Genomic DNA, 23,951 nt, shown 5'->3' with positions numbered 1-23,951 from the left:
CTGTCCTGGTGTGGGGTGATCGCTACACCGGGTTTGTTTTTTGTCCAAAGAGTCATGAGACATTCAATAAACCAGTAAAATGTTTATTAAATCCAACTAAAAATGAAGCAACACTTAACCAGGACTGAAAAAGGAAATGGATTTCAGACACTTTTGTTTTATTTAAATAACTGTGGCTTTGGGTGTTTGTAAAAGGATGGAAACAGAGTTGTGTGTTCATACAACACATTCTGCGACGATTTCAAGACTTTTTTATCTCTCTTTTTGGAGTTGGAACAGAAAATGTCTGCCAGTGAAACACATTTCCTTTTCTATCTATTGTCTCATGAGTCAACAACTAGGTTTAGTGAGTTCACATTGCACAACGTAACACAACCAACCGTCTAAGGAGTTCCTGCTGGTTGGTTGAGACCGTTAATACAAGTATTTCTCAAAATGTTGAGCGAGACCAATAATGATGCATGTGGTCACATGGGCAAGAACATGATTTAAAGGAGGTGTGTGTAGGATTAAGTGGTATTTAGCAGTGAGATTGCAGACGCACCTGGATTTCCTTGTACACTTCTTCAATTTCTCGTTTGAGTTGTCCTCAGAGGACGATGCATGTCTTTGGCACTCACATTGACACACTGAGGATTACATCATCAATGATAGACCTTTTAATCAAAGCATCACTGTCCCAAATACATAAAAAACACACACATTATTTCAAAGAGTGTAAATTATTATTAAAAGATGTGAGGTATAAATATTAGACTGGAAAAGTGGGGACGCCGGTTCATTAACATTTTGTAAAAAATAATAAAACATTCTGCTTTGAAAATATCAATAATAATAAAACATACAGATACAGAAGACACAGGAATCAATATGATTGTAAAGTACTATGTGACCCATTCCATTTGGTGACCTCTTTCAGTAATGCTTCAGATCACACTCACACCTTCTGCAAACAGGACCGGATGAGTTCCGGTAGGCAGGTGTGACATGAGAGGATAAAAAGAAGGAGACTGCTGTGACTGAGGAGGAGAAGGATCAAAGATGGCTGACAGTCCGTGTCCTATGATTGGCAGGTCTGGCCCGCTTCCTGCTGCAGCACCATCTCGTCCTTGCGGAGGGGGAAGGTGTCGACGGTGGTGAATAATTCAGCTGCTGTAATCGGGAACGGGTAGCGTTGCTTGTCCATTCCCTGCTTATCTACCAGCACCATTTGGAAAGACCTTTGAGGAATCTGAAGCAGTAACCTAGGAAACGCACATCAGCTCAGTGAGCAGCAGTGGTGGAGAAGTACATTTACTCAAGTATTGCACTTAAGTACAACTTCTATGTACTTGTATTTACTTGAGTAAATTGTTGTTTTTACTCTTCTTCATCTGTCAGACAGCTTCATGCTTTGCAGTTTACAAATTTCCATCAAAACAAAATAACTACAAAAATCTCTTGAATCAGCTGGAAAATCTATCACCACAAGGCTGAAAACAGGTCTGTTTCTATTTTAAAAATATGTGGATCTCACAGAACAGCTACTGCACAAAAATATGCTGATCTTATAGAATCTGATGCATGGCTGCAGATTCAACACATCAACATATGGATAAATTAACATCAGCAGAACCTTTACCATCTACTACTACAGCACGAAAATGCACCGTATACATTCGTGCAGCAGTAATATGAGGCCAAAAACACTGACGGGGACCATTTTACTGCACAGTGAGTACTTTTACTTTTGATTCCGCTGTGTGTGTGTGTGTGTGTGTGTGTGTGTGTGTGTGTGTGTGTGTGTGTGTGTGTACCTGAGCTGCAGGGCCAGTGCTGGAGGGAGCAGCCTGTGTCGAATCCGTCCGATCTGTGCTGGGTAGGTGCCAACCAGCTCGATTACTGTAACGTGCCTCAGGTCAAGTCCACACTGAGCGTGCTGAGAAGAAGATATGGAAAAATAAAGTTATGTTTAGCATTTTCATAGCTTAGTTATTGATTTCTATCTATACTGTCTTACTGAGGACATATACATTTATATTGATTTGTTTAAGTTCACCTATATTTTACTTGCCTTCACTGGTCAGAATAACTTATGTGCAGAGTGTGAACCTTTAGTTGGAAATTAACTATATTTGCATGTCCACATATTCCGGGTTGTATGATAAGGTAAAAGGAGTACACATAATATTAAGTTTTCATTTTAATTTAAAATTTAATTTAATTTAACTTTTAAAGGTAATGGTAGTTTATTCTAACTATTAAAAACGACTTAGAAAAGTTGCTGTCCAAACCACAACCCCAAACCAAAAGATCCATTACAATAGAATGAAATAGCAGCCAAACCCGACTCCTTGATCAACTTACCCATAAATTATAGATAGAGCATCAATTCTGCTCAGAATAAGAAAAAACAACTCACAGGCAGACAAATTCCCAGACGGATCACTCAGGTTGTTCGCAAACTTTTAACAAGGTCTCAGCTGACATCCCGTAACTTTGAAAGGTCACGGCTAACGGTTTGTGACAAACCGTGGAAACATCCAGCCTCAGAATAAACCTTATCAAAGCCAGTGTCAGTATCATTTAATCATTGTCTTGACATTTTCTGTACCACCACACACACACACACACACACGCCATACCCAGCCCCCCTTCCTATCTATTTGTCTCTCTGCTTTGTCCTACTTACGCAGTAAAGCGTGGAGAGAAAATCAAACACGCATCTACTGCCCTTTTGGACACGCGAATCACTGCAGCGATGACTTCCATCGCCTATTCCGTCCGTCCTGGTTAACCGACACGCAACTCGTGTTCACTCTGTGAGTTGCGCCTCACCTGTAGGTTTGTCATCTGGAAGCGGTAATTATGATTGGCAGCAGTTGGAGCCGAGATAACGAGGAGCCTTCGTTTCTCATAGAACTGGTCCAGCAGTGCGGCAGCTGTGCGCACTCCCACGTTGATGTTCATGGCTGTGATGACATAGAATGTGCAATTAGGTGATAGGAGAAGATATGACGCACAGGACAACGAGAATACTAAATCATATTCAACACAGCGAGATGCTTTGATCATTTGATTATTTCATTCAGTTGAGCAGATGTCACCCAAAGAAAGCTGCAACTCTAGTATGGAAAAAGTTTTCTCTCCCATCTGATCATTTTTCTCACTGAAATTTGACAGATAGGCCTCCGGAATCAGTTTGAATCGATGGATGGTGCAGGTGGGTCCTTTTCTCTTTCACGTGGACCCAGTTTAGCACATGTAGCACCAGACTGTTGTGTCAACAGAGTCAAAGCTTGCGGGATGAGACATGGAAATTGTTCCCCGAATTGACTCACACAATAAGAAACACATTAGATTACTAGTAAATAAAAGACAATAGATTGCAGTGTTTGTGTAAGTATGTGTGTGTGTGTGTGTGTGTGTGTGTCTATCTGCATGCAGTATGTACCTGCACAGGTGGTGTCTGTGCCAGACCAGGTGAGTCCGTACTGACACACTCTGGCAGCGCTGCCCCGAAGCTCGTAGCCACCGGTGCAAGTGAACTCACAGGTGGTGCCGTAGTTGTCTGCGTCACTGTCACACTTCATGTAACCGTTGTCTGGAGGAAACAGAGCGCTGCAGCGGCGCACTGCGGACACAGAGAGGCACTTTTCACTCAAAATATCAGGGAATTATTCTTCCTATTTTCTTATTGTATTATTGTACTGCTATCATTGTTATCAGTTGACTGACTGTGCAATTACAACAGTACATATGGCTTATAACACTATAAATAAATATAATATAATTAGAACAGCATTTTTTTCCTCAATTTAAGGACCAAGTTACTTTCTGGGAGGCTTCCTGAAAATCACCCTACAAAATACAGTGTTACCGAAAATCCTCCCCCACAAAATGAAGAAAAGGCTTTTATTAGGTCACCTCGCACTCGGACTGTGAAGCGACAGGATCCTTTGTTCCCTGCGCGGTCAAACACGGTGTAGGACATCTTATGGAGCCCCTCCGGGAAGTTTGACTTTGAAGGTTTTCCTTTCAGGATAACGCTGCAAAAGACAGGCAGTGTTTTAATCTTTCACAGTGATCCACCTGTGCAGAGTGCAACAATCACCAATAGGAAAACAGCAGGCTTGGTGCATTGAAGTGAGACTGACTCTGTGAGGATGCCGTCGGCCGTGTCTACGCCCTCGGGTGTGTCCCAGGTCACCCTCGCCGTCAGTTTTGCTGGTTCTGCCCACTTATCCTTCAGATTGGGACACTTGATTTTTGGAGGTTCCACATCTATAGAGAAGGAAAGAGAGAGACTTCTTTAAGTATCACATAGAACTGTATATCTAACAACACGGGCGAAAAATAATGAATAGGAAATGTGAATTCTCTTTGTCAGGAAGAGTAAGTGACTTTTTTCCAGCCTTGCACTACAGTCAGTAATGATTATGCTGGCAGATTTCCCACCTGCATTTTTCCTCATTTATGAAACTATTTGATTTCAGACAGTTTGACAAAAAGCACCTTCTTATATCAAAACACTTAATAACCTGTGGCTAATAAATAAGCAAACTACACCTCTGTGTTGGTTGCAAAAGCAGTTAGCGGGTTACTTGTTTCCAGTTGACTAATACACATACACATACACATCATAAACTAGATGTGTATCTTAAATATGCACATGGGGGTAATTCGCAGACTTAGTCAGGGAATTTTACATTTAATCCTTCATCCTTTTGTCTGAGACCAGACAATAAAATCACCATCCTCCTCATTTTGTGGTCCACGTAAAAAACCTTGTGTACTGCAGCGTAGAGAAATGCATGCATGTAACCCATAACTACCGTTGCCTTGGAGGTGATATTGGTTTGCTACTGTGGGCCAATGTGCCGGCCAAAACTATTGCAGCTTAAATTAGCACCATTAAACACAACCACGCACATCGATCCTACAAAACACCCGTACTTTTCAGTCACCGCGAGCATTAAAAGCATGATGATTTGAGACAACATGAGAACACTTCTGTGAAAAGTTTTGCATTAGAAGGGATCTGGCCAAAGATTGGCTTTCAGGGTCAAAATAAGTAAAGTGAATCATTATCACTGTTGATGAACTGGATTTCTCTACAAAAAGCGGGTATGGTTTTAATAGCTGAGGTGCGGTGTGATTGTCCACCGTTACCGAGGACACAAGGCCATTCAACCAATTCTACAATCCCCTGTAAGTGCAGGTCTCAAATCCCAGCTTTGGCCATTTTCAGCATCAGACTGCAGATGCAAAAGCATGAAAAACATTTATCATTTTCTGGTGACGAGAGACAAACCACATGTCCCGTTGTGTGTCTGATTACATGCACAAGTCAAGAGGCTTGGACTTTTTATTCCAAACATCAATTATATACAGTAACCTTATATTATGAGGAGTACATTGTGGACTGCAGCTCACATTAAACCATAGGCAAATAATTACATGTAACATGTGTTTTGGCGGCCCAGGGGTCTTGTGAAATAAAATAACGCACAAAATCACAACACACACAGTCTTACCAACACACGTAGGGACTCCAGCACTCCATGTCTTGCGGTACTGGCACGTCGCCGTCTTCTGCCCCATCAGAATAAATCCTGGCGAGCAGAAGAACTCACAGCGCGAGTTGAAGTAGGAGCCGTCCGAGCACTTGTAGCCGCCATTAACGGGCATGTCGAGCTTAGCGCAGCGGATCTCTGTCAGAGAAAAGCACTCAGTGTTGAAGGGCTTGTAAAGGGATGATTTTCTCAATACGCTTCAGGTAAATACAATGCATCTGGTGCATATCCGGTATCTAATAATACACAAAACTGGCGCATCTTGGTCTTTTGTTACAACTATCGTCACTGATGCTATTGGATTAAATGTTTGAATTACGCAGCTATCCAGAAGGAAAAAAAGCAAGAGGAGAACCCCTTAACCTGATCTGACTCTAGATCAGCAGTGCTAATAGTAGAGGTAGTAGCAGTAGTAGCAATATTAGCCATAACCTTCCACGGAGTGATTTAGTGGGCCACGGTGCAAATACTATTTTCAAAAACACTTTTACACCCTGCAGAGAATAGACACCCGGTACATGAGATTCAATCATCAATGCAGTCATTTACAAATTTGTTGTAAACCAATTTTTAAATTACTGAACATCAAGGCAGTTTTAATTTAGGACAAAAAAACTCCTCTGATGAAGACAGTCAGCTGTGGTTCGCGGCTGTAGAGAAGGTCAGAAAGTGGACTCATTACAATCAGGAATCCCCAAACCTAGAATGTAACATGAGAACCGTCCATGAGTGTATATATGGATGTGTGGATGTTTTTACCTTGGCAGGCGTAGCTGGAGGACCAGTGCTTGCTGGCCATACACACCACCTCTGAGCTCTGGGACTCGTATCCCTGCTTACAGCGGATTTTGCAGCGAGTCCCCATCACGTTCCTGTAGTTCTCTCCTCTGGGCGTACGACAGCTCACGTCCCCGTGCTTCACCTTAATGGGCGCACACCACGGGCTCCCTAAAAAACAGAGGAAGACAGCTGCAATGACTTGTCCTTGACAGCATCGAGGCCATTGTGTTTTTCTGCAAGATTTGGAGAGAAAGATTATCAGTGTTTGATAATAAGCTCTTACCTGATGACTATAAAAGCCCAGAAAGACTTTCTAAGTTGGAAAAATGTTTGAAAACCGTCCCATCATTTGAGTTCAAACTGATACGGAGGGTTTCTTTTTTACCTTATCTGCAATCTCATTATCCAACCGTGTCAGAGCCAGAGAAGATCATCTCAATTGAGGGAAAGAAGGCACTTAGTTTTAAGGTTTGTGAGTGATAGAGGGAGAAAACCTCCACATCCACAGTCGTGTTGGGAGTTTAGCTCTTTTCTTTCACACTGGTTGTGCTACTGTAGTCCGTCAAAACATGGCATTACCACGCGGACCGCAGATGTTTCACTGACAATTACGGCCTTATTGCAAAAGTTAAATAAGGAGTTTGATACAGATGTGGCGTCTGTGTGTAAAATATAAAGACCAGTCCTTAAATACTCATGATGATTTAATTTGCCTTCAACTTTGCTCTTCTCTTGGTGGACACCTCTGTCCGTCTCTAAAAGACCTATGACAAAGATTCGTTGTTATATTCAAAGTATGGGTGATGGGTGGCTACAAATTTAATCAAAATCTGCTATTTATTTCCTTGTGGCTGAGGACTGGCACTCGGATCAACACACACGTATGCACACGCTTGAAGGGAAACCGCACCGTTTTAGGCTGATTTCCAGCTGGAATAAAAACGAGTTTTCATTACACAGTGAGCCTCTCTCTCTCTCTCTCTCTCTCTCTGTGTCTGTGTGTTGGCAAAGTTTCCACAACCGTTGCGTAAGAGAAAATAATACTACATTTGTGCTTTTACGCAGTTTGATTTGGCCTGGACAACAATGTTCCGCGTATTACTGACCCCGAATCTGAATCGGGACGCTACTTTGACTTTTTTTTAAAGATTCCTTCTAATTCTGAGAAAAGACATACTTCTAATTCTAATCCTATATTTCTGTGTTAATGGTTCAGCTGCAATTATAAGGATATAATCCAACTATTCGATCAGAAAAGTAGGCTATTGTATAAAAATACCTCCCTTTTGCCTCCCAATAAAGACATAAAAGACTATTGACCATTGGGTTGACTCACAGGTCAGAGGGGTTTGGACCTAATAGTTTATGGTTTATCTCTTATTTATTCATCCATTGTCCATCGTTTTCTACAACGATGAGGACATTCTCATGGCTTCGTATTGTGGCGTGTGTTTCAAATGTGTTGGCCGTGTTCGACTGAGCATGTATTCACCTGTGTGTCTCCGAGAATACCAGTCCTCATCGTCTCCGTTTGGGTAGTGTCCTGACCCTGGGGATGGAAGAAGAGAAGAAAAAAAGCCACTAATACAGCAATCGAGAGCCGCATGCACGACGTTAAGCAATGTTTGAAAGCGTTGTCCTGGTTTGACCTCTTTGCCTCTTTTCGTCATGGCAAACAGCACTTATACCGGCTTACAAATATTGCTTAACTTTTCAGCTGAACCAGAGGGGACATCTGGATCTTTTGCACGGGCAGCATGCACAAGTAATACATCACAAAAGATCCCACCTGGTTTGGAAAAATGAATCTGTTTAACACACACATTCATTCCTATTAATCCAGTATTGCTTTTTTCTTCTTCTTCATTTTTTCCATTGCATTTGTTAAAAAACGGAGGGAGTGGAACCATTTTTAAAGCTTTGGTTCCAAAACAGCTCCATTGATCACACTTACCATTTTAATCAAACTTCACCAGTGAACAGATGACTCAGACAGAGAAATTACATTGCAAACATAAAATGGAAGCATTCAGGGGGAACCAAAATATTTCTCAGTGGTGGCTGCGGAGCTGGTGGAGGACACACTTGAGTGATAGTCCTAGAAGACAAACGTGAGGGGAATCGCAATGAGCAAGCAGGATTATTTGAGAGAAGAGGACAGAGGGATGAGTGAGGAAGCAGTAGAAATGCAGCGTAAAGAGGGAATGTGTGAGGAAGGGGTTAAAGTAGGGGGAAGGGTGTTTTGGTCCGGGATGTTATGAAGCCCAGAGTGAATGTGTCCTCTGTTCCGTGTCTTCAGGAGAGGAGTGTTCAAGCCTCCTTCAGCTTCACATACCAGCCGCATGCTGGTCATTGAAGCCGATGCTAAGAGCCCACCTCACCTCCCGTTCCCTCCGTTCCTCATCGTGGCTTTTCTATCACTCTCAATAAAGGTTCTCTGGACTGAAACCCTGAAAGTCCTCTAATGCAAACCCTCTCACGCAAGCACACACACACACACACACTGACACAGGATTTGGGGTTTTAACACTCGGCTCACACAGCATAGATTGTGCAGAGAAAACCCACATACTGAGTGAGTCAGATGTAGCAGTCTAATGGGAAAACTTCATCGTCTGCTTCTTAATGGAGGAAGGAAGAGAGGCAGAGAAAGGTATGGAAAAGGAATTACAGGTGTGAGATTGTGTGTGTGTGTGTGTGTGTGTGTGTGTGTGTGTGTGTGTGTGTGTGTGTGTGTGTGTGTGTGTGTGTCTCTTTCAAAGTGAACATTAGTCTGGGCTTCATGGGCCGGAAAAATAATGAGTTCTGTAACAAATTGCTGCCATTCCATGCAAAGAAACAAGATACAAAAGCCAAAAGGATCCGGAAAGATATTGGCTGAGAGGATAAGCTCACTCTTTTTTCTTCAAATGCAAAAATCCCCTCAAGAAAGTCATAATCCTGCCATAAAGCTGCGGATACTACTAATGTGCTCTTTTTCTACAACAACCATTAAATGTATTTAGTCAACCATTGGTACTCGGGGTTTAAGTTGCCTACACATGTACGATGGATTTACAGGAAACGATAAAGCATGTAGCCCTCGTGTTTTTGTTTCATTGATTTCATCCCTGCTGTTCCAACTGCATAAAGTCAATGCTCATGCAAAGCGGATAGTTTGTTCTGCTGCTCGACATTAAAACCATGCAACTGTGGAGCCGCCCCCAGGAAACGCTCTATTAGTGCCACCAGTTCTGCACAAGTATGTCCGCAAAAGACCATATAAAAGGGATTCATAGCAGCAAAATAAATATTTGCAACATAAAGATAGAGTGGAAAAATGTCTGCCGGAGCAGAGACTGAAGTTGTCTGTCGTTCGTTGTTCTTTGTTTACACGTGTAAGCGTTTTAGTGAATGCTGAGTTTCTGCTGAGATACATCAATCCACATGACACTACAAACCTTTAAGGAGTTTTTGTCCACTGTGTTATCCATATTTACGTCCCTTTGGAACTGGTAGTTTGTCCCAATTCAGTTCAGCCAAATCAATGGAAGCAGAAAATAACAAAGGCCGTAGCATTAGGCATAAATCCCAGGAGGATTTAATAAATATCTCTGTTATTGGAAAAGGGCCCTGAACTCTGTTCTAAATATCTTATAATAAATCAATTGTGCCACACTGGCCTCCAGTTATTATCAAATGGAACAGAGGTATAATTCAACTTGTGTTGCAAGTCGCTTGACCTTTGTCACAAGCTAATTGTCTGTAGATATAACCAGCTGTTATATCAACAATAACACAATAACATGCAAGATGATTTAGCCCTTGTTTATTATTAGTCATCTTGAACTGTTTCTTTTGGACTTCCTTCTCATTAAAGTAACCAAGACAACAAGAGACATGGGAGGATCCTCGGAGCAGTGTGGACTCTGCATATGTTCTAGTATGAAGCAGAAAATGTGCATGATTAAACCAAACTCAAACCTTTAATCCGTGTGAGGTCATCTCTTTGAAAAGGTGCATCATATATACTCGGCAGGGTTGAGAGAATTAGACATTTTGATTTAGGGTGCACAATGCAAATGTCCTTGACCAATCCTTAATGGCACGCGTATTTAAACAGTTGCTGCTGTTACCTTTCTAGTCAGGTGGTGCTGGAAATACAAACATGACACTGGACTGCAGCCCTGCATTTGGATTGAATTGTCATCGCCTGGTTAGTCCCCGTTGATAAAAGCACTCCAGATTCAAACAATGTGAAGAAAAGAAAATTTGATCCGGTGATGAGTTGGGATCAGCAGCCAGCATCACTTCTCTGTTCATCTTCTTCAAATTGGATCTCAGCAAGAGGGAAGTCAAAATGTTAATTGTGCACTAAGCGTATGAAGCCCATCTTCCTGACAATCCTCTGGGAGCTTTGAATTACAGGGGCCGATAGCCCAATTAGCTTTTTTTTATCTGCGGCTCTGTAGCACAAGCCGTCATTATGTGGCAGCTCATTCCCTGTGAGTCGCTAACAGAGCCGAAGGGAGCAGAAAATAAAATAGGATCCCATTCCTGAATCGCTGGATTCAAAATGCCGCGATTACAGAGTGACACTAATGATGTGCCACTCAAACTGCTTTCTTAAACACGTCAGCCTTTTCTGACCTTGAGGAACAAACTGCTGCTGCTGTTTTCATCTTCAATAGCACTGTGGACGTCAGTGAGGTTCACCACAGTAGATAAGTAGTAATGACCCATATTTGTATTTATAAGTTTAAATCAAAACTGATTTATTTCTGAATGTGTTGCTTGCGTAGGACGAGGAGTTACATTTCCTGAGGGACACAACATTTAATAATAAGGGTTAGCACAGTTAATTGGAAAGGATTTATTTAAAAAGTGTTTAGTAGTCAGTAGAGTTATAAACTCAACACATCGGGCTGCTTAATTAATATATAGCATTTATCTGTCTGCTGTAGCTGCACTGTATATGCATAAAAAATGGACCAAGTCCCTGAAAGGGTTCGATAGTGACAAACAATCATCAGCTCACTCTGCAGACACATCAAGCCTCACATGGAGACTGATGTTGCTTGAGATGGATACGTAGATAAGTACCGGTTTACTTCTGGCTCAGACCCAACTGAACCCTGGGCTGTTCTCCAGGGATGGAACTTTATGGCATTTCCCCGAATAACTCCCTGAGTGTGGATGTATATTCCCTGACTCAGCGTAAGAATCCTGGTGGAAAATGTTATCTGACTTTCATGACTACTTGCTTGAGTGGTTTTTTAACAGTAAGAAGCAAAGTAGAACGGATTCCAGGCTTGGAGACTTAAAAAAAAAAGAGCTGAAAAGGTGAAAAAGGAGTCATTGTGAAGCACAGCCGGTCAGCTTTGAAGCATGCACACGCGCGCACGCTCGACGACTCAACTGGTTAATTGACCACCCGAACGCAAACACACCCCTGTAAAATAAACCCCTGATAAACACACACTCACGCAAGTACAGAGCAGAGACTGCTGTCCGCTCAGCAGGCAGTTTTTAGTCCGTCAGAGTAAATCTGCTCTGCTCCTTGTGTTCATGTTTCAGCCTGTATGATCATACAGTAGTCACTCTCCAACCATTTACAGGCACATTGCCACTGTGCCCACACACACACACACACACACACACACATTGTTCCATCCAGAGCTTTGAAGTGTTTTCAGCTCCTCTCTGCAGGCTATGCGGGCCCAGCTTGTCTAACCAGCGATATCAGTCTAGTCCCTATGTTCTAACATCGGATACCTTTCCTCAGTGTGACTTTTACAAACACATTAATCAATGAATTGTCAATAAAGGGTGAGGAAGGGTCAGTCATCAAATACCCTGGAGTTCGACCCAACATTACAAAACCCAAAGATTCTAAACTCACAATGGTAGAAAATACAGCAAAACAGCAGAGAAAATATAGAACTGGGGATTTAGCTGAAAAAAAGACTTTAAAAAAGATAAATTGATTACCAAAATGACTGCTGGTTAGTGTAATGATCAACTCATCCTTCAATACTGAAAGTACTTTACAGATCTACAGCCCCTTTGCGGTTGGTGAAGAGCTCGTTCTGAGAACTTCCACAGCTCGCACACTCCAAAGGCTTTCACTGGGACCACAGACTGAGCTCTGTGCAGAGAAACGTCCCCCAGATGCACACGGCACTCCCCCCGCTGTCCTCCCCCTCCGCGGAAACACCCCCGCCGCTCACCAAAGAGAAGGACAAAAACCCAGCTGAGAGGACAAGGAGCCTCAGACGAATGCAACAAAGAAAAAAACATTCACCCAACACAAAGAGTTTCATTTAACCTCCCCCCAAAAATCAACCCCATCCCATTCACTCCCACCGGACGATCTAAAACTGCTCGATTATGTCCCTCGGTGCCCCCCCTCCTCCGTGCGTGGTCCCCGGGAAAGTGGCTCGGGACGTCCGGGAGGCGAATGGGGGGTGCCGGTGACCTCCTTACCTTGGTACGCGGAGCAGAGGCAGAGCTGCACGGACAGGAGCACCAGCGGCCACGCGTCCATGTCGGCAGCGTGTGGAGGAGGAAGCTCGCGCAGGGAGACTTGCAGCGCATTCCTGCTTCCCGAAGGCCCGCCTCTCGCTCCCGACCCGGACACCGGGGAGGATTCTCCGAGCGGAGACCGGGCCCGGTGACCGGCGCCAGGCCAACGAAACCCACCCGCAGGACACAATGATCTGCTAGACTCCTCTGGTGCTCTTTAGTGGCCAATGTGTTTGCATGCTAGTTACATGCTGCAAGGACAAGTCGGGGGTACGTGTACTCAGTGGTGGAAGAATTACTTAAAGATCCTTTACTTGAGAAAAAGTAGAAAGGCTTGGAGGCCTGAAATAAAAACTTAAGTAAAAGTACAGACCGGATCATTTCACGTTGTCGTATTACTATAGATATTTTGTAACCTACTGGTTACTGCATTATTATTAGTATTATTATTGTTTCAGATAAATGCAGTGGACAAAAGTATACAACACATCCCTAAAACTATGTCAAGAAAACAAAAAAACAAAGTCAAGAGGTCAAAATTGCACAACTGCAGTACTTTTGTTTGAGATATTTCAGCACATTTAAGATCGTGACATTCCTTTGCTGCTTATGCTTTACTTGAGTACCCAAGATGTGAACTGCCTATTAAATACTGTGAAATATCACAAACTTAACTACACCTATACAACTCATGCAGTAACACAGTGGAGCGATTAAAATGAGTTTACTACGTGTTTCACTCTATAATGATGTGAACATTTTACATGAAGTTGGGTCCAAGTGGTTTCCCATAGTGACCAATAAATGTTCCATAGCAACCCTATAAGTAATGTGTTCTGTATTAACATCTCCTACACCTGATTATCAGTTTTATACAGTAACAAACACAGAAACACAGCAAGAGCGACGGGCTCTGTGGTAAAGCTGATTGGGGGGGCGAGTCCACACATGGAGGTGTTGAAGGGTTTTTGGATTGGTCAGAAAACTGGAAGTGGAGACGTTTGGTGAAGTGACCGTGATCTCCTGAGCTGATGTGGCTTCAGCCGACGGTTTAGCTGAAATGTTTGAGGTCAGGTGATCAAAAGGTCCGTTGTCCTCATCATCGCTTTACCTTGATGTGGTGTTACAGCCAATGATTAAGAATATTGTCTGGGTTTAGTTTTATTGTCTTTGACGGTTGTATACTTACATTCACGGGGTTCATTTTGTGCATTTTAGTATTTATTTTTTTAAACCACCACACAGGTTCTCAGGCAGTGAAGGACACATTAGCAGGGTTGGATTTCGATGCAGAATTCACAATCTGATCATTGGACAAAGTTCGTAGACATTGAGAGACGGACTAATGCCTCTGATTTCTGGTCTTTGTGTTGAATGTGTTGACAATACGAATAATATAACTGTTAAACTGTTTTGTTCATACGTTCAGTGCAGATCGAGGTACTGAGGCAGAACGTTGTCCCAGAACTGCTGCGAGTCGTCTGGTTTCTTCTCTCTTGCGGCGCTCTGCTTCGTCCTCGCTGCTGGTTTGGGTGTTTCTTTATGTTGTTTGTATTTACTGTCGGGAGGCAACGCCTGCATGTTTTTTGTTGAATGGACCTTTTTCTTTTTCTCCTCCTCCTCCTCTTCCTCCTCTTCCTCCTCTTCTTCCTCCTCCTCCTCTTCTTCCTCCTCCTCCTCCTCCTCCTCTTCCCCTTCTTCTTCTTCCTGCCCCTTTTCTTTCTTGTGATCCTTCTTTTTATCATGTATCTTACCACGTTTAGCAGCATTTCCTTCTTCCTCACTCTCCTCCTCGTCTCCCTCTTCATCTTCTTCGTCAGCGTCTTCCTCACTTTCATCTTTAATTCCCCCGGAATCACTAACTTTTTTTTCTTCAAGGCCTCCTTGTTTTGCTGCTCCGATTTGGTTTCTGAGATTTGTCTCTGCCTTTGTTTCATTCTCCTCTTCCTCTTCTACATCCTCCTCTTCTTCTTCATCATCATTGCTCCCTACCATCGTCTTTCTGGCCTCAATATTTTTCTCATTCATCTTTATTATTTCCTCCTCTTCATCTTCCTTCTCTTCCTCTTCTCCTTCCTCCTCTCCTAACTCTCCTTTGCCATCTTCTTCTCCCTCCTCTGTAAACCCCTCCTTACTTTCTTCTTCCTCCTCACCCTCTTCTTCCTCCTCACTCTCTTCTCCCTCCTCTGTAAACCCCTCCTTTCTTTCTTCTTCCTCCTCACCCTCTTCTTCCTCCTCACTCTCTTCTTTCTGTTCTGTAAATCCCTCCTTTCTTTCTTCTTCCTCCTCACCCTCTTCTTCCTCCTCACTCTCTTCTCCCTCCTCTGTAAACCCCTCCTTTCTTTCTTCTTCCTCCTCACCCTCTTCTTCCTCCTCACTCTCTTCTTTCTGTTCTGTAAATCCCTCCTTTCTTTCTTCTTCCTCCTCACCCTCTTCTTCCTCCTCACCCTCTTCTCCCTCCTCTGTAAACCCCTCCTTACTTTCTTCTTCCTCCTCACCCTCTTCTCCCTCCTCTGTAAACCCCTCCTTTCTTTCTTCTTCCTCCTCACCCTCTTCTTCCTCCTCACCCTCTTCTTCCTCCTCACTCTCTTCTTTCTGTTCTGTAAACCCCTCCTTACTTTCTTCTTCCTCCTCACCCTCTTCTTCCTCCTCACTCTCTTCTTTCTGTTCTGTAAACCCCTCCTTACTTTCTTCGTCCTCCTCACCCTCTTCCTCCTCCTCTGTGAGTCCCTCCTTACTCTCTTTTTTCTCCTTATGCTCCTCTTCCTCAACTTCTTCATCATTTTCTGAACCCTTTTCATTTCCTTCTTCTGCTTCCTCATCCTCATCCTCACCCTCTTCTTCCTCAACAGCAGTCTTGTCCTCATCTTCTCCCTCATCTACAGATGCTTTAGTCTCACATTCCTCCTCCTCTTCTTTCCCCTCACTTATATCCTGGTTTTCCTCGTCTTCATCAGGCTCACTATCTTCATCCTTACTTGCTTTGTCCTGTGTCTCATTCTCCTCCCCTTCACTCTTATCCTCTTCCCCTTCATCTGAGTTGTCCTCTTCATCCTCACCTTTGTCGAGATTTCTTAGTTCCTCATCTTCCTCATTCTCAATGCTTTCTTCGTCTTCTTCTTCTTCTTCTTCTACTTCAGAATCGGACTCTAAAGCGTCACCTCTGTGTCCGTCCTCCTCCTCCTCTTTGCTGCTCCCCGAGTCCTCAACGCCAACATCGTCCTCATCCTCGCTCACCTCACTCTCCTCCTCTTCTTCACTAGATTCTTCACTTTCATCAGACTCACTTCCTGCTCCCCCTCCTCTCTCACTGCTTTCTTCTTTCCCATCATCCGTGTCATTCACATGAGCCTTCTCAATTCCTTCATCCTCTTCCTCACTGTTTGAACCTGTTTCCTCACCCTCTGAGGTTTCATGATCTTGCTCTTCCTCAGTCGCTGTTGTAACACTCTCCTCTAACTCATTGATACTTTCACCTCCCCCTTCTTCTTCTTCTTCTTCCTCTTTGTCTTTGACATTGCTTCTACATTCTTCATCCACCTCCTTTTCCTCGTCTACAGTATCGGCTTCTTCTCCGCCGCGATCTGTGTGCGTTTTCTCGTCTCCTTCGTGTTTTTGCTGAGAAGTTCCCTCATCTGCGCCGCTGTTCTCGTGATTTGTTTGTGAGAAGTCTCCCCCCCCGTCCATTTTCCTCACCCGCTGTTGTGACCGAGTGGCGTCACGACCCTCCTCTTCTGAAACCACGTTCTCCTTGACCGGACCGCCTTTCCTCGTGCTTCCTTCCGGCGAACTTGGACCTTCTGTGGAAGAAAAATGTGACACCGTCGGGGAAAACGAAGGCTGCGTGACTGCCCCCTGCTTCGTGAAATGTTTCACTCGACCCGGCGTCTTGGGGGCTGTGGGGGTAACTGGGTCACTATCAGACTGCAGCATCGCCACGGCCGTCACCGCCTCACCGAGCAGCCCCACAGCTGCAGCTGCCGTCCCAGCAGCCGGAAGAAGACGTGCCGCCGCACCGAGGATCTCCCCCCACCTCGGCTCTTCTTCGGTGAGGCTCTGAGTTTCCTCTCTGCGCGTTCCAGAAACAATCAGATGCCCAACAGGTGCCGAGGCCGGCAGGGAGTTCGCCCCCCCGTTGGGAACCGCCCCGGTTCTTTGTGAGGAAATGGGTTTACTCCGGAGTTCGAGCGGTGTATCCTGCTGGGATATCGGCGAGCTGGAAGCCTCGGTCTCCTTGCTTCTCGGTTTGGCCCTGGTCATGACTTCAGAGTCTTCCTCTCCTTCCACTCGGACTTCATCACCTCCTTCTCTTCCGGTTTTTCTTTCAGCCTTGAGCTTGGACTTTTCAGCGTCAGGCATCTTTTGCTCATCTGTAGTCATGTCACTCATTTGCGGACTGTTTGACTCTTTTTCTAAAACGTTTGCTTTGCTTTTACTTTTGATTGAAGTGTTTCCTCCATATTTACTTTGATTTCTGACTAGTGTGGTTTTGACTTCTTGCAGTTCACCTTCAACTTTCACAGGTGTAGATTTCACCCTTCCAGTTTTATTAGTATTAATCTGAACACGTGTGGTTTCTTTCCCCACTGGTGCTGATTTTGAATCCGGTGCTTTATTTTGACCTTTTCCCAGAGCAGTGCCGACCTTGTGCAAATCTTTTGTTGTGGTTGATTTAACTCGCTGCACCTGCACTTCAACACGTCTGACTTCTGTGCTTTCATTCTGGATTTCAGCATCTTTTTCTACAGGTGACCCACTTCCACTTTTGCTTGTTGTTTCATTTCCTTCTGTGATCTCGATACCATGAGGTGTCTTTTGAAAAGACGATTTATTTTCCTCCTGTTTTGTTGCCCCCCCCAAGTTTTTCTTTAAAGTGACGGCCTCCATTTCCTCTTTGTTTATGTTGCATTTTTTCACAATTCTTTTTCTCCTGTCATTTCCCTTCACTTTATTCAGTCCCCGTTGTGCTTCATTCAGTGTCTTCCTGACAGATTGTGGAGTTTTTTGGCTTGACTCAGATAGTTTTGGTGATTCAAAATCGGAGGGTTCTTTCCGAGTTTGTACGTGAGTTCTGACTTTATTGGACTGCTTGGTGCTATTCTCTTTGCCTTCGGGTGAGATGCTTTTAAATGTGTTTTTCAAACAGCTTTTCACGAGCACTGCGGGCGAGGCCGTAGGAGACTTTTGTCCTGGATTCCCATTGAACTGAAACAAATGTCCTTCGTCCGGTGTTCTTCTAAGAGCTGGGCCTTTCTTCTTCTCCTAAACCAAATCACAAAGGAAATGGGGATGTAAAAATGATAATAAAACTGGGAGAAAAAGGTCACATGTCTGTCTGATTTTGTGTGTTATAAAAAGGGAAGCTTGAACCACCACAGCAGCAGACCTGTATTCAACATTACTGGATCTGTAGCCATTTAATGTTTTATGTGTTTTACTGCCAGAAGCAAGGCAGTGCTGGTATGAGGAAGCTGTTTCTTGTTTATTAATAAAAATACAAACTACATCAGAAAATCTTGGGACAAAGGTTGCAGTAGATTTTGCGGGCGTAGATGGATAAAAATGAATATAATTACCAACATACAAACTGTTTGCAGCAGTACATAAGAAGCCATTATATTGCCAGTAAAAAGCATAGCTTGGAATTAGTGTATTACTCATGTAATAAGTAGAATTTGAGATGTTTCCCTTTGTTGCAGCTTTATACTTCCACTGCATGGTGGGCACACATGATGCGGATCACTGATTAGTCATCAACATATCTGACATACAGATGTGGGTGGGAGGTAAAGGAAACCTTGGTGACAGTGGAGAGAAGATGAATGGAATCGTTGTTTTTCTGTCTGCATTTGACAGAGGTTCGTTGGGAGTCACTTGGGTGTGAGAAAAGACATTTCAGCTCTGTCATAGCAGAATTTTAAATGAAAGATTACTAACTGTGGTCCACGTGTTCATAACTGTCACACATGTAAAGCCACGCATGACTGAACATAAGCACTGAGTTGCATTTGTTCAAGTAATGCAATTAACTAAATATTGAGGTGCATGTACTTGAGGACTCAGGGAATCCTACTTTATATGGTTATTTGTTACTCCTGAAGTTTCTACTATGGCAAGATTGTAATGAACAATGAATTGTTTGGGTTGCTGTGCGCCACATGTTGCACTATGACACATATGTGTGTGTTTGTGTGTGTGATGTTGTGTAAGTCTGCTACATCTGTATCTTGGCTGCAGGCCAGACCCGTTTGTGAATTAGCAGATCAATTCATAATCTCTGAATCCACTTTGAGGGGATTCATCAGAAAGATTTTGAAAAGAAATGGGTAAAAATTAAGAAACCATAACACTGAATTTGATTTCATACTTCACTTCAATGTTATGCGAAATGGAACATGTCTCCACAGACGCACAGACAGTATGTATGCTGACCTGAGCACTTTTCCAGTGAGTCAGTGTGTGTTTAACATTGCTGCTTCCTGCCTTGTAGTGAACATAATCCAGCCTACAACCAAGAGGCCTAAAGGGGAAAATAACCCCAAATGAAGATCAACTAACTCTGCCTTTATGACCTTGCGGACAATATACTGTATCACTCTACTGTTTTAAAATGAAACCAAAGTTCTCTCACCATGTTTGTCAAAAAGTCTGGGCCGATTCCATCCTCAGAAATATTCTCATTCACTTCTTCTACTGCAATTCTTCCATGAGAAGCATCTCCCTCTGCAAAAACCGACAATGATTGGGTTACAGAAGCAGCCGAAAACAAGTAGTATCCAACAAAAGGTAAAAACTCAGCTCAGAACTGGATGAAATTATGGGTTCAAAATACCTGTTTCAGGCGAGGTAGGATGATGGTTATTGGAAATGTCACTGGAGGGTCTGGTGGGACTGCAGGGCTCTTGCGGTGTTAGAGGAGATTCATCAATTAAGGCCTTGTTGGCGGTTGCCGCTCCACACAGTCTTCTTCTTGAAGACCTCTTGTGAGATGCTATGGTGCTATGTTTAGTTATAGTCTTTGGTGATGGTAAGGCAGAACGGAGCTCTTTGAATTTGGACTTAGAAGAAGCAGCAGTAGAGGATTTAGTCACAGAGGTGTTTGATGATTGAGAATGTGGGCTCGATGACTTAAGGGATGAGATTTGAGATCTACAGGAGGGCTGTGGGCTTATTTTCACTGCTGATTTTGGGGCAGATGAAGGGGCGACTAAATCCTTCGAGGACGTTTTTGGAGTCAAGATATTTCTGGACGTTTGCCAGGAAGTGTTGAGGAAATCTGAATTCAGACGTGGAAGGTTGTGAAATATCTCTCCAAACTGCTCCACAGAGTTTCCCTGAAAGAAAAGATGGGAAAAATAGCAACAAAAAAATTGAGTAAAAGGTTTGAACATAGATGGCGCTCCCCCAACCGGCTAGTCAGCAGCACTGTAGCAGAGCCACAACTTGGTGTAATACTGCTTTCTACTGGAGGTAAACTGTGATTACAATGATCTAAAGCTAAGACAGCAAACGTTCTGCAGGATTCACAGAGTAAAACAAGAGCCCCTCTCAACCTACATACATACAATTTAATACTTGTTCACATACAATCATAGTGGTCAAGGTGACAAACCAGAAAGGACTATTAGGCCTAGAATTATTTCTTTTTATATCTCATATTTTCCTAAAAACATTCATAAATAGTAAAATTAATCGGACCAGAAACCAGATACCTACAGGTTGCAACCATCTGAAAATAAGCACCACGGTGCAGGCTTCTCACTTTGTCTCTGTGGCGAGCTCGAGCAGCGAGGGCCGTGATTGGGAATATCGGATTAGGATCAATCAAAGTGTCCAGCAGCAGCATTTCCATGTCACCTGGTTCCCAAAAGCTCTCTCTGATTGGGACGTCCTCTTCCAGTCTGGGTTCAGCCAGCACCAGCATGTGGTCGCCACCGCACGACACCTAAACGGGGGACACACAATGACTCCACGTTGCACGCTGGCGAGGATCACACGGGATAAGCCGCTCGTGAGAGGGACTGCAGTCATAGAGCTCAATAGTGTTTTGATAAAGGACATTTGACGACCCCCACAGGTGGAGCTGAGGGGGACGAGGCCACCCTGAGCCTGTTCCTCACATCCACTTACCAGCCGAACACTGTACTTGAGAAAACGTGCGCAGAGCGTCGGTCTGAACTGGTTGATGAAGTTCTCCACCCCTAATCCCAGTTTCCCGTGGCGACCATCACCAAACGTGTAGAGAAGCCCGCTGTCTGAGGAGGACAAACGCTTTACATCAAGCCTGAAACTTCTATTTAATCGCATCCAGATGATCGGTAATACGCATCTTCGGGGAGTACTTACTTGTGATCACAGCGGTGTGGTTCTCTCCACAGGCGACATGCTTGATGCTGCTGTTACAAAAGTGCTCCAGTGGTTTTGGCAAATCAGCTTCAAACTGAAACGTCCCGTGGCCCAGCTGGCCGTACTGACCTCTGCCGAACGTGTACACATTGTTCTCTGGCACGGCAAAACAGACACAATGTGATGGACGGCTTCGACGAGTAGCAGTAGTGGAAAGTATTTTATGTTATATAATTTATGTCTATTATTGATAGAAGTCGAATTTATGAATTTTCTTGTAATGTGTCTTCTTTTAAGATTCTCACACGCTTCTCTAAAAATTCCTTTTAAGACAATAATTTATGCGTATATGTTAACAATTGTCATAGAAAGGGAAAGGACCATATGAGTGTTTACCTCTGCTTACTAATTTACAGATGAATAATTTATGCATTCAGAATTTGTTGTATATTGATTATTTTATTCGTTATTCTTGTTTTTTTTATTATTTGAGAAATGTGCAAAATGAGTTATTCCATCCATAAAAAAGGCCTGTCTGCATAATGAGAACTTTTACTAGTAAAACTATTACTTAATTTTACTGATACTGTATTTTTAGCTAAAACCACAAACTGCTTTTTCCACACGATGGTATTCACACTCGAATACTTCTTTCAATACCAACATGAGTGTATTTCTGACATATATCAAATATAAACCGTAAAAAAAAGTGTCCAAACCTACCTGCGAGGGCCACAGTGTGCTCCCCTCCACAGCACACCTGGGTGACATCACCCAGAAACCCTTGCACACGCTGAGGGACTCTGTGATTGGCCAGCTGCTCCACCTGGAGACCAAGCCTTCCATTGGCGCTGTGGCCAAACGAGTAGAGATCTCCATCCGCTAAAGGAGAGCCGACACAACGCTGGAATGAGGAGGCTTGTTAAATGAACCCTCAAACAGTCTCCTGTGCTGCGTTTGGTTAGACTGCGTCGTACCTGTGACAAATGCTGAGTGGTGGTACCCACAGGAGACCCACATCACCGCTCTCCCAACATCCACCTGTGTGGGTTCTGCTGCAAAGCTCTTTTTCCCTAAACCGATCTGACCCGCGGCGTTGTCTCCCCACATGAAGAGCCTCCCGTCCTCTAACAACACAACACAACACACACAGAGTATTAAAACAAACAACACACACACACACAGTTTGGACTTTGGCAGCAGCACGTTGGTCTGACGGAGGCTCCTGTTACATTATTAAGTGTCAATGTTCGGACCTGTTAAGGCAGCTGAGGTGTTGCATCCTGCAGAAAGCATTTTGATTGGTGCACGGTCACAGAAGGACTGCAGCAGGTGAAAGGATGTGGTGTTGTTGCAGTGGCCCAAACCAAGCTGCCCCTCCTGGTTACCCCCAGTAACAAACACACTACCCTTCCCTAGAGATACACAAAAACTGAATTTAACACAAACAATTCTGGGCCCTTCGGTTCTGTATTTAAGGAAATATGTTTGAAATTCTGATGTTATTTGTTAATCATCTTACATGTGCAGACAATTGTGTGATTTCTCCCACAAGCTACAAGTTTCACCTTCTCAGACTTTAAGGCTGAAAGAAAAATACAACAGTTTCATACACTGATTGTTAAATTTATATAAAGTCATTATATATGTTATACAATATTACAATATTTTCCTGTTTTTTAGGGCAATAGTCAAAAATTAAGTATGATAATTAAGTAAATAAATGTACCATGTTACTGTTTGGCTTTTCTGCTGTTTTTTTAATTTCACTGACCAAGCAGTTAATGAATTATATAGTATGTTATAATAATTGAAATCCTTATTTACAGTTTTGATGTCAAATAACTCACCTTTCACAGTTTCAGGTTTGGTAGCTGCAGGCTTAAATCCACGCCCCAGTTGGCCTGAAGTATTACCACCAAACATGAGCAACCTGCCATTTTCTGCTGGAAAAATAATTATTTAATTACTCAAATATTTAACGTTGAACACAGTACGTGTTTCCTTTTAAAATGTGCATAGATTGTCTGCACCTGTAATGACAGCAGTGTGCTCTCCTCCGCAAGATAGATGCACTGGCTGGTCATTCTTCAACCAGAATTTACCAGGCATGTTGTCACCAAAACTGCTCTTTCCAAATGTGAAGATGGCTCCTGTTGCTGAGGACAAATGTACTATCTTTTCAAAGAAGCCTTGAAAGGTATAATTAACCCTGCAAGACTTAAAGGAAGCACTAACACACTCTCTTCTAATTTAACACCGGCTAAATCCCAACCTGATGTCTCATGTCAAGCCATTTAAGTAGCTGCCTGACAGAAATAGCTGCAGGTCAACCACAGACACACACACACACATGGGATATGTGGGAACCACTAGTACAATGGGCAGGTAAGTATACCATTCATCAAGATATGTTTGTATCCTGGTTAACTGTATTAAGTGCTCTCACCGGGTATGTCCACATCGTCCTGTCCCGTCATCTCCACTGCTCTCCCCCCTCACACATCCTCACTTGCACCGCCCCGCCCGGTGCTGATTGCGCAGATGATCATGATGGCGTAGAAGAGGGATGGATGAGAGCCAGTTGGCTGCTGTATCAGAACTCAACATGAAAATAAAGTTACTCATAGGTGCAACATATATATTTTTAAGTGATCAAGGGAGCAGATTCATGGTGTAATTACTCAGTGTTGAGACAATCCTCACTGAAAGGAAAACAAAAAGACGAATTATGGTTTTAAGTTCTACATCTGTAACTTTTAAAAT

General features: G+C 43.3%; 2 protein-coding genes across 4 annotated transcripts; both read right to left on the bottom strand.

Moving 5' to 3' along the window:
- Positions 1-636: 636 nt before the first annotated feature.
- Positions 637-13,149, bottom strand: srpx (sushi-repeat containing protein X-linked). 3 transcript variants are annotated; one of them, XM_040202324.2, is made up of 10 exons: positions 12,801-13,149; positions 7,828-7,884; positions 6,315-6,503; positions 5,517-5,693; positions 4,137-4,263; positions 3,907-4,028; positions 3,434-3,613; positions 2,818-2,951; positions 1,797-1,918; positions 637-1,244 (listed from the first exon to the last, which is right to left on the bottom strand). In XM_040202324.2, the coding sequence occupies exons 1-10, from the start codon at positions 12,859-12,861 to the stop codon at positions 1,061-1,063; spliced, it is 1,353 nt and encodes a 450-aa protein (XP_040058258.1). In that variant the 5' UTR covers positions 12,862-13,149; the 3' UTR covers positions 637-1,060. The 3 variants fall into 3 exon arrangements, with proteins under 3 accessions (XP_040058258.1, XP_077946399.1, XP_077946398.1); XM_078090273.1 differs by lacking the exon at positions 12,801-13,149 and adding an exon at positions 11,801-11,848; XM_078090272.1 differs by lacking the exon at positions 7,828-7,884 and having other exon boundaries at positions 12,801-13,008.
- Positions 13,150-14,116: 967 nt separating this feature from the next.
- rpgra (retinitis pigmentosa GTPase regulator a) lies at positions 14,117-23,782 on the bottom strand. Its single transcript, XM_078090263.1, has 13 exons — positions 23,635-23,782; positions 23,219-23,344; positions 23,036-23,128; positions 22,708-22,770; positions 22,442-22,600; positions 22,163-22,312; positions 21,909-22,067; positions 21,186-21,341; positions 20,970-21,094; positions 20,602-20,784; positions 19,672-20,173; positions 19,471-19,562; positions 14,117-18,101 (listed from the first exon to the last, which is right to left on the bottom strand). The coding sequence occupies exons 1-13, from the start codon at positions 23,663-23,665 to the stop codon at positions 14,265-14,267; spliced, it is 5,676 nt and encodes a 1,891-aa protein (XP_077946389.1). The 5' UTR covers positions 23,666-23,782; the 3' UTR covers positions 14,117-14,264.
- Positions 23,783-23,951: the final 169 nt, after the last annotated feature.

This window comes from Gasterosteus aculeatus, chromosome 16 (genome assembly GCF_964276395.1).
Source record: "Gasterosteus aculeatus chromosome 16, fGasAcu3.hap1.1, whole genome shotgun sequence".
NCBI lineage: Eukaryota > Metazoa > Chordata > Actinopteri > Perciformes > Gasterosteidae > Gasterosteus > Gasterosteus aculeatus.
Note: the sequence above shows the minus strand (reverse complement) of the source record. Positions and strands in the feature narration are given on the sequence as shown.

Coding starts and splice junctions, on each gene's coding strand:
- srpx (XM_040202324.2), bottom strand. CDS start 12,861: ATGGACGCGTGGCCGCTGGTGCTCCTGTCCGTGCAGCTCTGCCTCTGC. Junction 6,504..7,827: donor GTATTCTCGGAGACACACAG/GTGAATACATGC, acceptor TCTGTTTTTTAG/GGAGCCCGTGGTGTGCGCCC. Junction 5,694..6,314: donor CTCCAGCTACGCCTGCCAAG/GTAAAAACATCC, acceptor TTTCTCTGACAG/AGATCCGCTGCGCTAAGCTC.
- rpgra (XM_078090263.1), bottom strand. CDS start 23,665: ATGACGGGACAGGACGATGTGGACATACCCG. Junction 23,345..23,634: donor GGACGATGTGGACATACCCG/GTGAGAGCACTT, acceptor ATTTGTCCTCAG/CAACAGGAGCCATCTTCACA. Junction 20,174..20,601: donor GAGCTCGCCACAGAGACAAA/GTGAGAAGCCTG, acceptor CTTTTCTTTCAG/GGAAACTCTGTGGAGCAGTT.